At 37.8% G+C, this 20338-nt stretch overlaps 1 protein-coding gene across 1 annotated transcript; it reads left to right on the forward strand.

Annotated features, from left to right (window-relative positions):
• Positions 1-5664: 5664 nt before the first annotated feature.
• On the forward strand, positions 5665-6687 carry LOC132619413 (G-type lectin S-receptor-like serine/threonine-protein kinase SD2-5). The gene has a single exon (XM_060334327.1). It carries the CDS (start codon positions 5689-5691, stop codon positions 6685-6687), a length of 999 nt encoding a protein of 332 aa, XP_060190310.1. The 5' UTR covers positions 5665-5688.
• Positions 6688-20338: the final 13651 nt, after the last annotated feature.

Below are 20338 nucleotides of genomic sequence, written 5' to 3' on the forward strand. Positions count from 1 at the left end.
ATTGACGAGTAGCATAGATGAGCCATTTTCGATAGTTCAATGGCATATTTGAGCCTTTTCCGCTGAATTTATACCCCTGCACATTCTTAGGAGGTGGGTTATCGTGGTCATAATGAGTTTGGTTATACTTATTACCCTCATAAGTGTATCCGACTAATCTCAAAATATACCAAAATGAACGAAAAATTCTACCAATCTGTAATACTTCTGTATCAAAATTAACATTGCTTTGTCCACATTCTTCTATCTACGTAACCTTTTCAGATATTTATGTCAATTGATATCGAATGATTTATTTTTTAAAAAAAAAAAAAAAAAAACTGTACAGGCATACCAATATATGTTGACTTCATGAATATCTAGAAGGTTTGTCATATAACTCTCTTTTCCGGCCAGTATAATTAATTTATCTTTCTTTTCCAAAGTTTTTCTTTGTCGGCCTACATAATTAGACTAAATGGAAGCCCTCCCACATTGCACCATTTAGGTCTTCTGTAAATCCAAAAGAAAAGGACAAGAATTGTATCATCCCAAATTTTAATTTATTGTCCATGTTAAGTTAAACAGGATTTATATTGGCATAATACATAAATAGGTCATCAAACTTGGCCTTAGCTGGTGTGTACACCCTCCAACTTTGGGTGTGCACGCACCTCAACTTGTATAAAGTTGAACATGTAAACACAAATGCTGATGTGACACATAAATTTTGGAAGTTCTAGATGATCATTTTGTAAGTTGGAGAGTTCAACTGACAAAGTGGAGACAAGTTGTGGTATGCTTGTGCACACCCAATGTTGGAGGACATACTTGGTAGCTTGATGATCTGTTTATGTATTACGCCATTTATATTTAAAAGCTAAACCTCCTTTATGCCAAACACTAATTGTTCATGTTTAAAAATAGAGAAAACGACAACAACGGTCCCTTATGTTTGAGGATAGGTTCAAGATAGTCCCTTAAGTATGCACTCACTAGTTTTGGTCCTTTGTGTTTAAAAGGTGACAACAGGAAGAGGCCATCAATGTCAATGGTTGTCAAGGCCATGGAGAGTGTTTTGGATGTTGAAAAGAATCTCGACTACAGTTTCCTTAAGCCACAAATGGTGAGTAGACTACCAAATATCTTTGTTTTGGTACCTTACAGTTTGACTGGAATACATAGGCCACAATTTTCTTTGTTTTGGTAGCTTATGTTGGATCATTGGACTGGCTTTTGGGAGTTGATTTCCACTTCAATCGAGCAGAGCCTTCTTTCTGAAAACAGTCTAATGGTTCTTGATTATATTCTATTTCGTGCCACTCTTTTCATGGCCAGTCTCCTCCTCCTTTTTTCATAACATCTGATTAATGGGCAACCTCCTGAAACTTTTATTACCAATTCCTCCATTTCCTGGATCAGTAGCCCATCCTTTGTAGTGGATTCCTCAGATGGAGCAAAATTGACACCCATACTTGTAAGAGAAGGCGATGCGACAAGGTTTGCCTGTGGTTTCTGTCACGCCCCGAACCATGGCCTGGACGTAACACGGCACTCGGTGCCTGACTACATGTGACCGAGCGAACCACATGACTTGCTAAATCATCATGATGCATAACATAAGCGGAATATAACGTGAATGCATGATGAGCCTTTGTAAAACGTAATAATTCATAATACTTAATAAAGTACTTGTTTAAAACATGAGTGAGCCAAAATGGCTATACGACTCCAAATGTCTGACATAACATAACTGACTGGTCTAGTCTATGAAACCTCTATCATGAGTCTGACTGGAAAACATAATTACTGGGACAAGGCCCCCAGCATACCTTTACATGCAAAACTAAACAGAGATATACAATGTTTAAACCCCGAATGAGATGGGGCTCACCGATAAGCTGGTACGAGTAAATCCTAATGATCAGAAGCGTCGTCCTGTAACTCCGTACCTGCATCGTGAAATACAGGCCCCCGGGCAATAAAAAGGGGACGTCAGCACATTGAATGTACTGGTATGTAAAGCAACCGGAAGAAGCAACATGGGACATGGAATAACATGATAAGAACTGAAACTGAATACTTGGACATGAACATGAGCATGAGCATGAGTACATATATATATATATATATATATAACATGAGTAAAACATGATAAGTAGGGAGAGCATTTCATAAACCGACACATGATATCACCACGTGGATACGTGGAGTCTGGTACCTCGCCGGACCAGCAGAGCCCCTATACCTTGCCAGGGTATAAGGTAATAACGTACCTGATGGAACCATTCAGTGTGAAATTAAGGTATCGTCCTAACTGGGCGGAGCGATCCTTGTCCTATGGTGGCTACATAGTTTCAGGCTATCTGAGCCTTCTCGGTAATTCGTGCAACTCCCAAAAACATGAACATAATATAATTGGCTAAGAAGCCCATGATTTTCGTGAATTAACTTGTAATCATGATTCCACGAAATAACTTGTAACATGATTTCGTGAATTAACTTGTACTTGTCTTGTAATCATGATTTCACGAAATAACTTGTAAACATGGTTTCATGCAATAATTTTGTAAACATGGTTTCATGAAATAATCTTGTAAAATAGTTTCATAAGATAACTTGTCATAATCTTGCAAACATGTTCTTGATTCATGAGTAATAAGAATATTTTGAAATCATATATATAATTGACTTGAAAACATGCTTGTAACTTGCTAGATAAAATCATAAAGTTTCATATGAACATAATGAGAACACATGAGGAGGAATTCATGATTCATGGATTAAGCTGGGATTCCTAATATCAATAATGGAAGATTAGGAATACAATAACGAACATAGATACGAAATTCGTGTACATACATACATAATTACGGGCTACCAATATGTTGGATTTAATGCCCTAGGATTTGAACTTCATAGATTTTTACGAAACGGATCATGGGGAAGAACGTAGAGATTCCCACATGTGGATGGAAGTTCTACATACCTTAACTTCCCGCTTTTGAGCGTATCACAATGTCCTTCAATCCCTTCAACTTCAATCTATAGCAATACAAGCCATAGGGATTCTATATTAGCAACAATATCCATGTTTTGTTCATCTAAGCATTTTATCAAACACTTAGTGGGCATGAAGCTCTATAACCCTCATTAATGGTGTTTTCTTCACCCAATCCCCATTCTATTACTCCTAGCTAATTCTACAATCTCAATTAGATGTAATTAACATCATTCTTCATCAACCATATGAATACAACAATCCCAAGTCAACAATCCAACAACTCTAACATAGTTCATATAATTCTCTTCATCAAACCCAATTATTATTCTCCCAAGAATTCATCAATTCACAACCATAAATGATTAGGGAGTAGAAATATTACCTTTCAAGAGTAGTAATCACGAAATCAATACCCCCAAGTCCGATCTTGGGCTTAAAATGACGACAACGACTTGTACTACACTTTTTCCTTCACGAGCTTTGGGATTCGGGGCCTTAAACTTGGTTGATTCTCTACTTTCTCTCTCTAGTTTCCCTTCTCTCTCACTTCCTCTCTCTAAAATCTGAGTTTTGGAGGAAAAATGGGCTGTTAGGGTAATATTTTCTTTATATACCAAGGGGAAAATGGGTTGACCCAACTTGAAAACGGGTTGGGACCTTGCTGTCTTAAAACGTCCATATCTCCTTATCCCGACGTCTCCTGTGAACCCACAACCTATGGTTGGAAAGGTTTTTCAATTATCTACAACTTTCGTTCTTTGCGTTTTCCCAAATTCCCAAGTTATGATAGGGTTATGGCCTCCCGAAGTCAGGTGACCCGAAATGTATATACGGACCAAGATACGGTCACTATTACGGTCCCGTAACACGAGATACGGACCGTAACTTGGTACCGTACCTTGGTGAAAATTTCCAGTGAGGTTCTGGAAATTTTCAGGACGTTACGGTCCACTGTTACGGACCGTAACACGAAATACGGCCCGTAACGTCACCGTTACGCTGGCAGAGTTTCCAGCGAACAGGCTTCAGTTAAATGGGCATAAATCTTTGCACAGATGTCTGTTTGACCCCTGTAAGATACCGTTGGAAAGCTATTTCAAAGGGATACAACTTTCATCAAGGAAGGTTTCTCAAATTCCTAACGGATTTTCATGACATTTGACTGGAAGGCAGACGTATCAAAAACTTAACCGATTCTATAGGATTTCAAGTGCCTTACTATTAGCCATATTGAGACGATCATATCTCCTTGCTCCGATCTCTGATTGGCTTGATCCTTATATCGTTAGAAAGGTATTTCTACATACTACAACTTCATTGATAGTACCTTCCAAAATTCCAAACCGATCAAGGAGTTATCGCTGCCCGAAATAGGCCTATCAACCATTTTCGCAAAACGTTCAAACCTTCCATGTTTCCACTAGAACTTTAATGATATGAGCTTAAACTCAGTCCCAAAATGCGGGGTGTTACAGTTTCTTATGTGATTACAATAGCACTGCTTGCGTTTTTGGTGTCCTTTTATTCGCAACTTTCTATAATCCAAGATTAGTATGGTCAGCTAATCGGAATGATCCAGTTAGAGCTAATGCAACCTTGCAACTTCGGCAAGACGAAGGGTTGTTCTTGATGGACTCAAATGGCACTTTGATTTGGAATACAAACACAACTGGTAAGCTTGTTTCAGGCTTCAACTTGACAGTAATGGGAAATCTTATCCTCTTTGGCAAAAGTAACGACACCATTTGGCAATCTTTTGATCATCCTACAGACTTTGGATTCCTGGACAAATGATGGTTGCTGGACAAAAGCTGAGATCCAGTATATCAGCGACAAATTGGAGTGAAGGTTTGTTCACATTTGAAGTTCAACGTTTCAGCTTTTTAGCATACATTGAGTCTAATCCACGCCAATCTTATTTCTCAATGCATATATATATATAGGGATGATTTCACGTCTTCTCTACTAAACAAGTACATGAGTATTAATGTGTCCAAAGGGGTGTTATTCGAACAGAGAGACGTAAAAACTGGAACATGAGATTTGGGGCTGATGGGCATCTAAGGGTGTATTACTGGGATGGATCAACTTGGACAAAGGCTGATCTGTTGACAGCCTCCATTGGTGATTGCGGGTATCCAACGGTCTGTGGGAATTACTCTGTTTGTGGAAATGGGCAGTGTAGTTGTCCTCAAACTGCAGTTGGGCAGACTAATTTCCTCCAGCAAATCAATTACAGGCAGCCAAACCAGGGGTGTGTCCTAGTCACACCTATTTCTTGTGAACATTCCCAGTATCATGCTCTTATGGAACTTAATGGCACAACTTATATTACCATCTATTTGCAATATGGTACCCACAAAATAGAGTTAGAAAATTGCAAAAGATCATGCTTAAGCGACTGTTCTTGCAAAGCAGCTCAATTTCGATTTAGTGGTCCTGGTAACACAATGGGTGACTGTGTATTGTTGAATGAAGTGTTTTCGCTTGCAAACAATGATGGATCACTCAATAAGACCACTCTTTTTATCAAGGTGCAGCACTCTTCTAAGAAGAAACCAAAGCGTATCACAAAGATAATAGGATCCACCATTGGAGCTTCATTTGGTGTGCTTTGCATGGTTTTCACTTGCTTTGTCTTTCTTTTCATTAGGAGGAAAGTGCTCGAGGAAGCTGAGGAGGAGTTCCTTGACCAAATACCAGGAATGCCTACTAGATTTTCCTATGAGGAACTAACTGTTATGACAGAAAATTTCCGTAAGAAACTGGGGGAAGGAGGATTTGGTTCTGTATTTGAAGGAATAATGACCGATGACACCAAAATAGCAGTGAAGCTCCTCCAAAGTTTCAGTAATATGAAGAAATCATTCTTAGCTGAGGTAGCAACAATAGGTAGCATTCAGCATGTCAATCTCGTAAGACTTGTTGGATTTTGTGCTGAGAAATCACATAGACTTCTGGTTTATGAATACATGGCCAATGGCTCTTTAGATAGGTGGATTTTTCATGGAAAGCAGGAACAATCTCTCACATGGAATGTCAGGAAAAAAATCATATCAGACGTCGCTAAGGGACTAGCTTACCTACATGAAGACTGTAACAACAAAATTATCCATTTGGATATTAAACCTCAGAACATTCTTGTTGATCATAATCTCAATGCAAAAGTATCAGATTTCGGGTTATCAAAGCTCGTGGGGAAAGATGAAAGTAAGATAGTTACAACAATGCGAGGAACACCAGGCTATTTAGCACCAGAATGGTTGAACTCGGTCATTGCTGAGAAAACGGATGTTTATAGCTTTGGGGTTGTGATCTTGGAAATCATCTGTGGCCGAAAGAATTTGGATCGTCTTCAAGATGAGGATGATATGCATTTGCTTAGTTTGTTCAAGAGAAAAGCAGAGGAGACACAACTCTTGGAAATGGTGGACAAGAACAGTGAAGATATGCAGCTTAATAGAGAAGAGGCTGTGGATATGATGAAGATTGCGGCATGGTGTTTACAAAGTGATTATACTAAGAGGCCTTCCATGTCATTGGTTGTTAGGGTATTGCAGGGTTTAGTGGCTACTGAAACTGACTTGGATTACACTTTTCCGTATCCACCAATGACTACAAGAGTTGCCGGAGCTAATCAAGAAAGGGAAGCTGTGGTTGGTGTCAGTTTACCATTTCCATCACAACTGTCAGGACCTAGGTAAATTTCTGGTTAAGTTCCAACAGTGTGACTGCATAAATTGCTGGTTAAGTTCCAATAGTGTGACTGCATAATTGCTCCTCCATCACTTGCTTTTAATTCTCTGTTATATTATCGTATCTGTAATGGTAATGTAACACTCTGTACCTTTAACGAAAGTTTTGACCACGATCCTAGACTTAGAACATCAGATAAAGAATGTGGGAATTGAATTTTTTCCGTTCAGTTGTGATATGGTGGTTTACGCCCATGAACAGTGGTCGTATTCCAATTTACGACCATGAACAGTGCCCGTAAACTGAAACTAAGAATTTCTTAACATTCTGGAATTTGACATTTTGAGGTCATATGGTTAAATACGGACCGTATTTTACTTTACGGCCCGTATTTCAAAACTTGTTTTGAATTTGGGAAAACGTCCTTGATGAAAGTTGTAGAGCATTGAAATACCTTTCCAACGGTATCTTACGGGGGTCAAACGAACATCTGTGCAAAGAGTTATGGCCATTTTACTGAAGAGACGCAGTGCAGTCCGTATTGCAAAATACGGCCCGTATTGCAGTTTACGACCCGTAAACTGAATTTACGACCAGCACTGTTCAGAACGTAAATTGCAATTTCACAGGACAGTATATATTCATCCATATCAGTTCAAGTCATTATTTTTCATTCCTTCAAACCCTAGAACGACCTCCTACTCTCCTCCAACATCAAGAACACCAAGGTAAGTCCATTCTAATTATTCCAACTCAATTCTAACATATCCTTGTAATCTAAACAAGAAATCATCAATCCTAATCTAGGGTTTTCAAGAAAACCCATCTCAAGATTCAAGAATCAAGATTTAGGAAATCTTCTCCAAAATCCAAGTCTTTAATTCAAGTTTTGGAGCAATTAAGGTATGTAGAACTTCCATCCACATGTGGGAATCTCTATGTTCTTCCCCATGCTTCGTTTCCTTGATATTCATGAAGTTCAAATCTTAGGGCATTAAACCCAACATATCGGTAGCCCGTATTTATGTATTTATGTACATGAATTTTGTATCTATATTCGTTGTTGTATTCCTAATCTTCTATTACGGTTATTAGGAATCCTAGCTTAATCCATGAATCATGAATTCTTCCTCATGTGTTCTCATTATGTTTATATGAAACTTTACGATTTCATCCAGTAAGTTACAAGCATGTTTTCAAGTCAAGTATATATATATATATATATGATTATGAACTATTGTTATTACTCATGCATCAAAAACATGTTTTGCAAGACTATGACAAGTTATCTTATGAAACTATATTTACAAGTTATGATTTATGAAAACCATGTACAAGAAAGTTATGATTTATGAAAATCATGTACAAGCAAGTTATGATTCATGAAAACCATGTACAAGCAAGTTATGATCATGAATACTATGTACAAGCAAGTTACGATTCATGATATACCATGGGCAGCAAGTGCCACTATTTTACATGTTCATGTTTTGGGAGTTGCATTAATTATCGAGGAGGGCTTCAGATAGCCTGAAACTACGTAGCCACCGTAGGATGAGGATCGCTCCACCCATGTCCCGGACGATCTCTCATAATGACTGGATCCTTTCATATTTTATTAAATCTCATGTTCCCTGGCAAGGACTGAGTGTTCTGCTGGCGGGACGCAAGCACCAGACCATGGATCGGTTATAAGTTATTGCTCTCCCTACTTATGATATTTTTACCATGTTTTATATATATATGTATGCACTCATGTTCATGTCCAGGTTTTCAGTTTCAGTTCTTATCATGTTATTCCATGTCTCATGCTATTTCTTTCAGTTGTTTTACATACCAGTACATTCAATGTGCTGACGTCCCCTTTTTATTGCCCGGGGGCCTGCATTTCACGATGCAGGTACTGATATACAGGACGACACATCTGCTCAGTAAGATAGCATTCGTATCAGCTTATTGGTGAGCCCCATCTCATTCGGGGTTTAATCAACTTTTGTTTTATGCTTAGTTATGCATCTGAAGGTATGTTGGGGGCCTTGTCCCAGTAAGTATGTTTTCCAGTCAGACTCATGATAGAGGTTTCATAGACTAGACAAGTCAGTTATGTCAGGTCAGACATTCGGAGTCGTATAGCCATTTTGGCTCATTCATGTTATTTCCGCACTCATGTTTAAACAAGTATTTATATTTAATATTATGACTTACTATGTTTTTATAAAGGCTCATCATGCACTTCACGTTATATTTCCGCCCATGTATGCCTCATGATAGTTCAGCAAGCCATGTGGTTCGCTCGGTCACATGCAGTCAGGCACCGAGTGTCGTGTTACATCCAGACCATGGTTCGGGGCGTGACAGGTAAAGTGCTGTAATTTCAATTTTTTAATGGCTGGTGTCTTGATTGTTTGTAGTAGTATTTATCATCAAGATTGAACAGCTTATTAATGAATCACATACATCCATACCTTTATCACCTATTATTTGCAGCCCAAAGCCATTTTGTGTTTGCAGTAGCAACCCTTGATGTATCATTGGTTTGCCTCTTCTTAAACCACGGTGCACACATGCTTTCCTACGAGAAAAAGAGTTTGACCAACAGCTTCCAATCAGGGGAGTCTATGAATTATTCAAAACTTCAGCATGATCTGGAGTGAACTGGCAAATCAGAGTACTGAAAATCATCACGAGTCTTGGAGTTCTTCTTGGAATATTTATTGATTTCTGTAAAAATAATTGGTGCAATGCGTAAAGCAAGGCATGCTGCCTTACTTTACTAGGCTAAACATAAGAAAGCAACCCCTCCGTTTACACGATGTAAAACATTAGAAATGGAGAAAATTAAGTAAAACAAAAAGATGTTGTTAACCTTTATCTTCTTCTGAGTGGAACAGTATTTGTCTTGGAAACATATCAAGTTCCCCTCATTCTGAACTTTCACCAAATGCAAGTGGTGGTATGGTATTCCACTATTTCCTCCTTCCTTTTTCAGGTTTAACACTGATCTTACTATTGCAAGACATTGTCCATTGAGAATAGAAAGAGAAAACAAACCTTGACTCCAATTGGATACTGAAACGCTTGCTTTGAGCTTCTGCCCTGGGGAGCAAAGAATTCGTAGAATGATCAAAGGATTACCAAATTGTGCGATCGGACTTGTCAAAGCACCAGATTTCCCATAGCCGTCAAGTTTAAGCCTGAAACAGATTTGCCAGTAGTATTAGTGGACCAAACAAGAGAGCCATCAGAGTCTGCCAAGACCAAGTTGCCATCGTGGCCTAGTTGCAACGTTGCATTGGCTTTCACAGGATGGTTCCTGTTAGCAGACCAAACTAATTGGGGTTCATATATATAATCGATATCACTAGTGGAGCTGTGTTGGAATATTATTAAGAGGATCCGAACACATTCCTGTTAGAAAAATGAGATTTTTCTGGATAGTCGTTAATTTAATATTTCCTATTTTGATATTTTGTTAAGTTTGTAAAGGAATGGTGGTTCTTGTTTTGTGGAATATGTCTTGTAAGAAAGGACAATAGTGGTTGGATAAGTAAGGTAACTTTTGAAGTGTATTATGTAGATATATGTGTGTATGCCTTTTGGAATATGAAATGAGTGAAAAAGTTTATGCTGAACCTTATTTGTTTTGTTGTAGTCTCAAAAGCTAACAATTCCGTGGCACTGTAATTGCAGTAGAAGCCACAAATGTGGTACCTAGGGCCAGCAGTTGAGCTCAGAAGGATGGGTGTCAAGGCATAGAAGTTGGTGGTGGAATTAGCAATAAACAACGGTTTGTTGATCCAGGAAGTGAAAATTCCGGCAGTAGAATTCAAAAGACTGGGATTTAGCTTCCACCAATGTAGGGAAAAAACAAACCTGGACGAAAAAAAGTGGAGATAACTGATGATAAGGGTAGGAAAAATCAGTCTTTGCACAGCAATCATTGCTTTCTAAAGGAAAACAAAATTAATAAAGCATATGTGGAACCTAGGGTACTAGTTTGCTTGTCTCTCTATTTCCTGCTAATGGCTGGTGTTGTGCCTTTTCTTGGACATGCACCTTCTTTTTGTTAAAGTTGAAGAAACAAAACCATTGCCCCAGGGTTTAGCTTTATTGGCAAAAGTTGAGGGAGCATTTAAGAGGGTGTTTGGCTAAATTTATAAGATCAAACTAGTTTATAAGCAGTTTTTAGATCTAAATGTTTGGTAAATAGTAAAAGTGCTTATAAGTCAAGTATTTATAAACCAAAATAAGTCATAAGCCATAAGTTGGTCACTCCCAACTTATAATTTTTTAGTTTTTAAGCACTTTTAGCTTGATCAATGATTTTACTATTCTATCTCTAATTATTTTATGTAATTCCTAAAACACCTTTTTTAAAAACAAAATCCGAACCCTCCTCGTAATTTTATTCCTCCTCCAGTTCTTCGAATCAATGACTTTCGTAACCTCTTCAACATCAACGGCTTTATTCTACAAATTTTTCTTGGTATTATTTGGGTGAGAAAGTTCTCTTTTACTTTGTTAATTTGCATATTATTTAAAGCTACATTATGATGTATTGTCTAACTTTTTAATTTTTTTGGATCTCCAATTTGCTACCGATTCCCTTCTACCAATTGGAACTCAATCCTATTCCTCTACGTTCTCGGAGATTCGTTGTTGGTTTCAAAAACTTATCAAATCATAAAAATAAATATTATTGGTAAATACAAAATATGAAAATTAAAAAAATAAGTAAATTGAAAACATGAAACCCTTTAATTTAATATTTATTAAGAATAGTATTATCTAATCATTTTTGATGTAAACCTAAATTGACACATAAATCATTTTGCATTTGAATCATACAATTTTTTCCTAATTTTTATGAATTATTCGAATAGGGCAACTATCAATTTGGAATTTAAAATATTGTAATAATCATATCCTATTAGTATAAACAGCTTCAAGGGCATTTAAGTCATGTTAACACAAAAAATTTGCTTATCATCACTTTTTTACCAAACACTTCAACTGCTTATTATTAATTTCAGCACTTTTATCTAAACACCTTATTTGTTAAATCAGTTTCAGCACTAAAAAGTGTTTATCAACACTTAATGCTTATCAGCTATTTTGAATCAGCTAAGTCAAATGAGCTCTAAATATAATATTTAAGTGGAGAAGAGTAGAGTAGTGAGTCCATTATCCTAAGTTTTCGAGGTTGTAATTGATCTTAAGAGTTGACTGCCGACCGGTTTCTCCTCATCAAGAAAGCATAACCATATTCCCAAAGTGATAGCTAAATCTAATTATTTAGCTTCATAAATGAGTTTACTTTTCAGTGGGTCTCCCCCTTTCCATCTTTGCCTAGTCATTACGGAAAGGGACATCACAAAAAAATCTTCCTTATGCTATCATTTTCCAACTCAATAATTCTCTTTTCAATCTTTGCCCAGTAAAAGGGCATGTGCTAGTGTCATTTTCCAAACTTCTGTTGACTTCCAACATTTACCAAAATTGAGGATCATATATTCAGTTTATGAGTAAAGCTTGTATATGATTACTGCGTCCATTCCCTTTTATATTGATCTGACATTCCCATTAAGAAACTAATTAATAGAGGTTTGTTTTACTAAATTATCCTTAGTAATTATGCCTAGGAAATCTAAATTGACCGGTACGTAGTACTTTATGTAGTTACTTAATGATAAGGGTGATATTTGAAAAAATAAATAAAAAAAATCTCTCTTAATTTGCTAAAATGGAAAAGCGAAAAGGAAAATTTATTTTTAGTATAACGACAAGTAAAAAGTAACGGAGAGAGTATTAGTTTCAATTTTCAAGAGCGTTAACGAACCATTGAAGTTCATTTTGTTTGTATCTGATGTATCATGTATGTTGATGTGGGGAAGCAAAGGAAATGAATATATCAGTTCTTTATGTTTTCTGTGGTGAAGATGTTAAATTCCAGCTTTACGTTTCTATTCTCTTCTCGTTGTGTCAAATACAATTCTCTTCCCTTGAATGATTTTTGGGTGAAAACAAATTAATTTACACTATTTGTCACTCTCCTCCTCATTCAGGCCAAGTAATTCATTAGGGGCTCATTAGCAAAATTCGAAGTCAATTAACGTTCAGCTGTACAAGCAAATTATGAACTACTGGAAAATGTTCAACTCCGTTGAACGAAAGCTGCAGAAGATTGTTTTATCTGCATATTAGCATGAATATTATTACTTATTTTTAAATCAATATAACTAGAACATAGATTTTTATTTTTTTTTATTTTTAAAAGAAGATATTTAAGTACTACTGAGAGAATCTTTGTGTTCTTTGTTTATATTTATGCTTGCGCTTTGCTTTTTTTGGATATGCACCTTCTCATTGTGTACAGTTGAGGAAAGAAAACTATCACAAAATTCCCTACTGTGTGTCTCTTTGTCAAATTTTGCCCAGTCAATAAGTTGACTTCTTCAATGTGCTATTATCTACAAAACTTCTGTTGACTTCTACACTTTTTTCAGCAGCTGACTATTCGCTAGAGATGGAAAACGGAGCCCGTGGTGAGCAGGAGTGGCTCAATGAAATTGGTGGCCTATAAACCACACTAAGAGTTCTATGTAATAAAATAAAAGGCGAAAAACACAAACTCACAAACACCTACATGTACAAGAACATACTGATACTTCCCTGTTATGAGTAATAACAGATGATTACCTTATGTCCCTAGATACCTTACTAATCCAGATTTATATTTTGTGTAGTTTCTAATCTTAGGAATATGTTGTAACTTTCTCATCCTATTTAGGCTCTGTTTTGATATAATTCTTTTTCAGATTTATCTTTGTTGATACGGTCATTGTAAAAGATTTTTTATACATGCCACCATACGATTAATAATAACCACACATTATTTTTCCTGTCTTCTATTCTCTTTAATGAGGCCATGTGGATGACATATTTTTCCCTCACAATAAAGAGGCAAACTTTGCATTAGTTATTTAATTATGACATGATCAGTTGTTAAATAGAGAAAACTCTAAACTTGCTTTCTGGACCTTTTCCGATGGCATATTAGAATACCAGTTGAAGTCCCTAATGCAAATGCCAGCACTTAAAACACATGTTCAGTAGCTGCACTTACACAAAATTATACTTCCTGTTGCACATGAATTGAGGAGCCTCAACATGATAATATCATGAAGCTCAAAATCTAATGTGGAAGTTAACGAACTGTCACGACCCAACCCCGTAGGCCGTGACTGGCGCCCTAGTTGGGCACCCTGACGTACTTATTCAATCGAATCACACACAAATAGCATATACGGCCATAAATACTATATGCCGTCTAAAACCATATCAAACTGTTCAAACACATCTCAACGCAACCGTATGCGGATATATATATATATATATATATATATATATATATATATATATGTCAAAAAGCCGGCAAGGCTATCAAATGTATCAAAAGCCGACAAGGCTAACAGATGTATCAAAAGCCGACAAGGCTAACGGATGGCACAACGGCCCAAAACATATACAAAGTGCACGCCGACAAGGCTGCCATAACGAATAGGGTCGTACAAACACATCTGTACAGAAGTAGGCACACACACTCACAAATACGTCTACAGACCTCTAAACCGACCAGTCAAAACATATGGCGGGACAGGGCCCCGCCGTACCCCTGATCAAATATATACATACACAGCGAACAAAATATATATACCAAAATGTAGGCTCTGGAATGAGAAGAGCACTCCAAATAGCAGAAGAGGGTGTCCTAGACTGGTGGATCACCAAACTGTGCGTCTGTACCTGCGGGCATGAAACGCAGCCCCCGAAGAAAGGGGGTCAGTACGAAATATGTACTGAGTATGCAAAGCAGAATGTACAGAAAGCAAATCTGAGATATAAACGAAATGGAAGTATCAAACATAAGTGCAAATCCAACATATCAAAATTTGTTTACTTTCAAAAACATGTAAGTCATGCATCGGGTACAGAAGAATATGGCCGCCCACCCGTCGATGGCGCCATAACACAGCATAACACCAGAAAGTCTCAAATCTCCGTATCCCCGTCACATATCCCATCACAACATAACGCCATACACAGCATAACACCACAATATAGGTGGAACCCAACCCTCTTTTGCGAGTAGCTCGGTGAACCATAAACACAACATAACTCCGGAGTATATCAAAATGTGCACGATAACAGAACCGGCCCGGGACTCGGCGAAAGGAATAACAGAATGCACAAATAGAGTCGTGAGTAGTCATATGCATAAAATCATTATCATAGCTTCAAACATAAGTAAAATGATCATATTTGAAATCGGAATAATGGTCATACCAAATTCTTTTCATTCAAAAACATAATGGTTCATTTTTCATCAAATCATACCTAAGAGTGCCAAGGAATATAAATAGATCATATCATGCTCGGATTCCGGATTTGGAATTTCCTTAAGGCTCTAATCTAGCCTATGTGAAACTAAGGCATGCCAAGAAAAGAAGGTTGCTTTACATACCTCGTACGCACTCCAAGCTAGCCAATCTAAAGCTAATCCCAATCTACGCCTCGGGCTCCCCAAGGTCTACAAGTACGCCAACGAATATCATACATTAGCCATGGGCACTTAAGCAATTTATTCCAAACTAACTCTAAATTCTACAGAAAATTCGGCAGCATTTCCCTTGTAAATAGGCCATCCCGAGAATTTAACTCGCTCAAAATCAACAACAACAACCACAATAACCAACCTAGAAACATCGATAATCAATTCAAAAGGCAATATTACATTAATAGTCTCTTTTTCATCATTCAACAACATTCATAATAACTAACTCGACGGCTTACATTCAAGCCACAATATCGCTCGTACATCCAATTATCAACCCGAATCTTTACCAACAATATTCAAAGACATTCTAAACAATTCACAAATTTTTTCCAACAATCCGATAATTTAATCCAATGTGGCCGAAAACAGCCCCCAAAAACCGAGAACAGCCCTCCTTTCACATTCTTCAATTTCAATTCATGTTTTGTATCAACAATCCACAATATAACAATGTCATTTTCACAAATATATGAATTACATCAAACGTACAATAAGCCTTAAATCAGCCCCTACCATTCCAACATCATTTTTGAGTCATTAAATGCTCAATTCCAACTAAAATTCATAACAACGACAATTAAAACGCTAAGCGATAGTAATGCGATCTTCGACATATTATAGGACTCACATTCGTCCACACTACACATATACATATGTTCATGGTTCTCATATATAAAGATTGCATTAATTGCACAAAGTTCTCCAAATCAGTCCGCAACACTCACCATATCAATTTGGGACATTTAACTCTTATTTCCAACATAAAAGTCATCACAATAAGCATTACGACGCTAAGCGATATTAATTCATTCTTGGCCACACATTAGGACCATATATACGGCCACACCCACATATGTACATATAGATGGTTCTAATTTATTTCTTCATCCTACCACAATCGACATGCTACAAGGAACTAATTCATCAACTCAATACCACACAACACACATATACTTCACACGGTCAACACACCCATCACACACCCCACTTCCAACATACTATATTTCATGATTTTCACCCATATTAACATACTACATGGTGCACAAAACATTCACAACTCATAAAACAAGAGCAAAACTTACCTTTCTTCTTCAATACCACAAATGGCTAGGGTTTGCAATTGGACACAATGAATGGTTAGATGACCCAAACAACTCTTCCACGCTACTTAGGGACTTCAATATAGTGGGTTTGTATCAAGGAATTATTTTTGGGAAGGCTCAAATGGATTTGTTTTTTTTTTGGTTGTGGCCGAGAGTTATGGGGGAGTTGTGCCCTCCAAGCTCTTGTTTTTTTTCTTTTTCTTTTTCTCTAAGTGTTGAAGTGGAAATGAGAAAAGATGACTTAAGGGTCATCTTTTAAGTCCCTAAAATATCTATATTGTCTTTGGCCCACACAATGTGTTGGACCAATTAAAATTGGCCATACAATGTGTGGGACCAATCAAGGACCTACACGGCCAAGGCCTTGTTTTGCACAAGATTTTTTAATTCCAATTTTATGAATTGTGGTCCCAATTTTTCTTAATTGTTCAATGCCCACAATTTCATATATAACTTATGTCTCAAAATAAAATCAAAGGTCAAAAGTCCCGACTTCAAATCCCGGAATAGTCTTGGCCTTAAATTATCATAGTTAATCCGGGTTGTCCCAATGTATAAAAATACGGGACGTAACATCCTCCCCCCCTTAAGAACATTCGTCCTCGAATGTTGGATTTAATGCTACGGATCTTACTCAAATTCGGGGGAGTTTCTTTTATAGTCATCATATACAATTCACTCACAACTCAACATAGGCAAACAAAGAACTTGGATTACCTTAAGGTGCCGGAAATAGGCGAGGATACTTTTTCTTCATCTGCTCCTCAGCCTCCCAGGTCATTTCTTCCCGGTTATTATTCTGCCACAGCACCTTAACGGAAGCCACCTCTTTATTCCGCAACTTTCTTACCTGACGATCCAATATGGCTATAGGTTGCTCTTCATAAGATAGCTCCTCTGTAACCTGCACATCACTTGTAGGAAAGATTATGGAAGGGTCACCAATACATTTACGAAGCATAGAAACATGGAATACCGGGTGAGCCGCTCCCAAGTCAGCTGGCAGATCTAATTCATAGGCCACCTTGCCTATTCTACGAATAATCAGATAAGGCCCAATATATCTCGGACTGAGCTTTCCTTTCTTGCCAAATCTCATGACACCTTTCATAGGTGACACTTTCAGGAACACCCAATCGCCAATCTGAAACTCTAACGGTCGACGTCGTTTATCAGCATAAGATTTCTGTCGATTCTGGGCCGCTAATAGTCGCTCTCGAATCAGTTTCACTTTATCGACCGCCTGCTGGACCACATCTGGACCAATTAACTGAATCTCACCCACATCAAACCAACCGATCGGAGATCTGCATTTCCTGCCATACAAAGCCTCATAGGGTGCCATCTGAATACTGGAGTGGTAGCTGTTGTTATAAGCAAATTCGACAAGCGGCAAATGATCGTCCCAGCTACCCTTGAAATCAATAACACAGGCCCGCAACATATCTTCCAATGTCTAAATAGTGCGCTCGGCCTGTCCGTCGGACTGAGGATGAAATGCTGTACTCAGACTCACCTGGGTCCCCAATCCCTCCTGAAATGATCTCCAGAATTTAGCTGTAAACTGGGCACCTCTGTCGGAGATAACAGACTCTGGATCCCCGTGCAGTCTCACAATCTCCTTAATATATAGCCTGGCATAATCTTCAGCTGTGTATGTAGTCCGAACTGGAAGAAAGTGGGCTGATTTTGTCAGCCGATCAACGATAACCCAAATGGAGTCGTACCTCCGTGGAGTGCGAGGCAAGCCTACAATGAAGTCCATATTAATTATCTCCCACTTCCACGTTGGTATCTCCATCTCCTGCAATAACCCACCGGGTTTCTGATGCTCAATCTTCACCTGCTGACAATTGGGGCATTGGGCAACAAACTCTGCTATGTCCTTTTTCATACCGTCCCACCAATACAGGCATCTCAGATCGTGATACATCTTCGTCGACCCTGGATGAACAGAATACCTGGCATGATGTGTAACACCTCGTAGCTTCGGGCGAAAGTTTGACTCATAAGATGATAATATAATGGAACCAATATGAGGGGTATAGGAAGTGTTTTGAAAACCAATTAAGTCATAAGAAAGGTCTTTGGGCAAAGAAAAGTGGGAAGCCACTCTACGGGGCATGTTTGCATGTGAGTTTATAGAAGGTCTTACTTCCAACGACCATAACCCCTTTATTAATTGATAATTTGGGAAAACTTCCTTGATGAAAGTTGTATCCCTTTGAAATAGCTTTCCAACGGTATATTATGGGCCTTAAACGGAGCTATGTACAAAAAGTTATGGCCATTTTACTACAGACTGTTCGGCAGAATATCACCCTCTGTCACACTATGCGGCTCAAGATGCGTCCCGCAAACACGACATGCGGCCCCGCAGTTCCGCCGCAAAGTGTGCCAGAAAGATTTTGTCCAGACTTTTCTGGACTACTTTAAATAAGACCCAACTCGATCAAAATCATATTTTTCATCATTCTTGGTCAATAAAACCTCTAAAATACTCTCTAACATTCATCCACAAGAAAATTCAAGGGAAATCCATAATCAATAACATCAAATCCATGAACCCAAATGTATGAAACCTAGCCAAAGTTCATCTAATTCAAGAAAACCCAAGGGAAGTGAAGTAGGGTTTTGGTGCTAGAGGAGTAACTCCACTCAAGACTTGTTCAACCACTATCTAAGGTAAGTTTCATGACTTTCTCATGATGATTAAAGTGTTGATGAGTTCTTGGGAGAATAGTAAATGGGTTTGATAAAGAGAATTATATGAACTATGCTAGGGTTTTTGGATTGTTGACTTGGGATTGTTGTATTCATATGAGTGATGGAGAATGATGTTAATTACATCTAATTGAGATTGTAGAATTAGCTAGAAGTAATAAAATGGGGAATTGGTGAAGAAAACACCATTAATGAGGGTTGTGGAGCTTCATGCCCATCAAGTGTTTGATAAAATGCTTAGATGAACAAAGCATGGATATTGTTGCTAATATAGAATCCCTATGACATGTATTGCTATAGATTGAAGTTGAAGGGATTGAAGGAAATTGTGATACGCTCAAGAGCGGGAAGTTAAGGTATGTGAACTTCCATCCACATGTGGGAATCTCTACGTTCTTCCCCATGATCCGTTTCGTAAAATCCATGAAGTTCAAATCCTAGGGCATTAAACCCAACTTATTGGTAGCCCGTAATTATGTATGTATGCACAAGAATTTTGTATCTATGTTCGTTATTGTATTCCTAATCTTCCATTACGGATATTAGGAATCCTAGCTTAATCCATGAATCATGAATTCTTCCTCATGTGTTCTCATTATGTTTATATGAAACTTTATGATTTCATCCACCAAGTTACAAGCATGTTTTCAAGACAAGTATATATATATGATTTCAAACGATTGTTATTACTTATGAACCAAAAACATGTTTTGTAAGACTATGACAAGTTATCTTATGAAACTATGCAAGCAAGTTATGATTCATGAACACTATGTTCAAGCAAGTTATGATTCATGATATACCATGGGCAGCAAGTGCCACTATTTTTCGTGTTCATGTGTTGGGAGTTGCATTAATTACCGATGAGGGCTTCAGATAGCTTGAAACTACGTAGCCACCGTAGGATGAGGATCGCTCCACCCATGTCCCGGACGATCTCTCATAATGACTGGATCCTTTCATATTTTATCAAATCTCATGTTCCCTGGCAAGGACTGAGTGTTCTGCTGGCGGGACGCAAGCACCAGACCATGGATCGGTTATAAGTTATTGCTCTCCCTACTTATTATGTTTTTACTGATGTTATATATATACATAAGTACTCATGCTCATGTTCATGTCCAGGTCCAGGTTTTCAGTTTCAGTTCTTATCATGTTATTCCATGTCCCATGTTATTTCTTTCAGTTGTTTTACATACCAGTACATTCAATGTG

This window comes from Lycium barbarum, chromosome 11 (assembly GCF_019175385.1).
Source record: "Lycium barbarum isolate Lr01 chromosome 11, ASM1917538v2, whole genome shotgun sequence".
In the NCBI taxonomy this organism is placed as follows: Eukaryota; Viridiplantae; Streptophyta; class Magnoliopsida; order Solanales; family Solanaceae; genus Lycium; species Lycium barbarum.

Excerpts from the sequence above, each read along its gene's own strand:
- LOC132619413 (XM_060334327.1), top strand. The coding sequence starts at position 5,689 with ATGCCTACTAGATTTTCCTATGAGGAACTAACTGTTATGACAGAAAAT.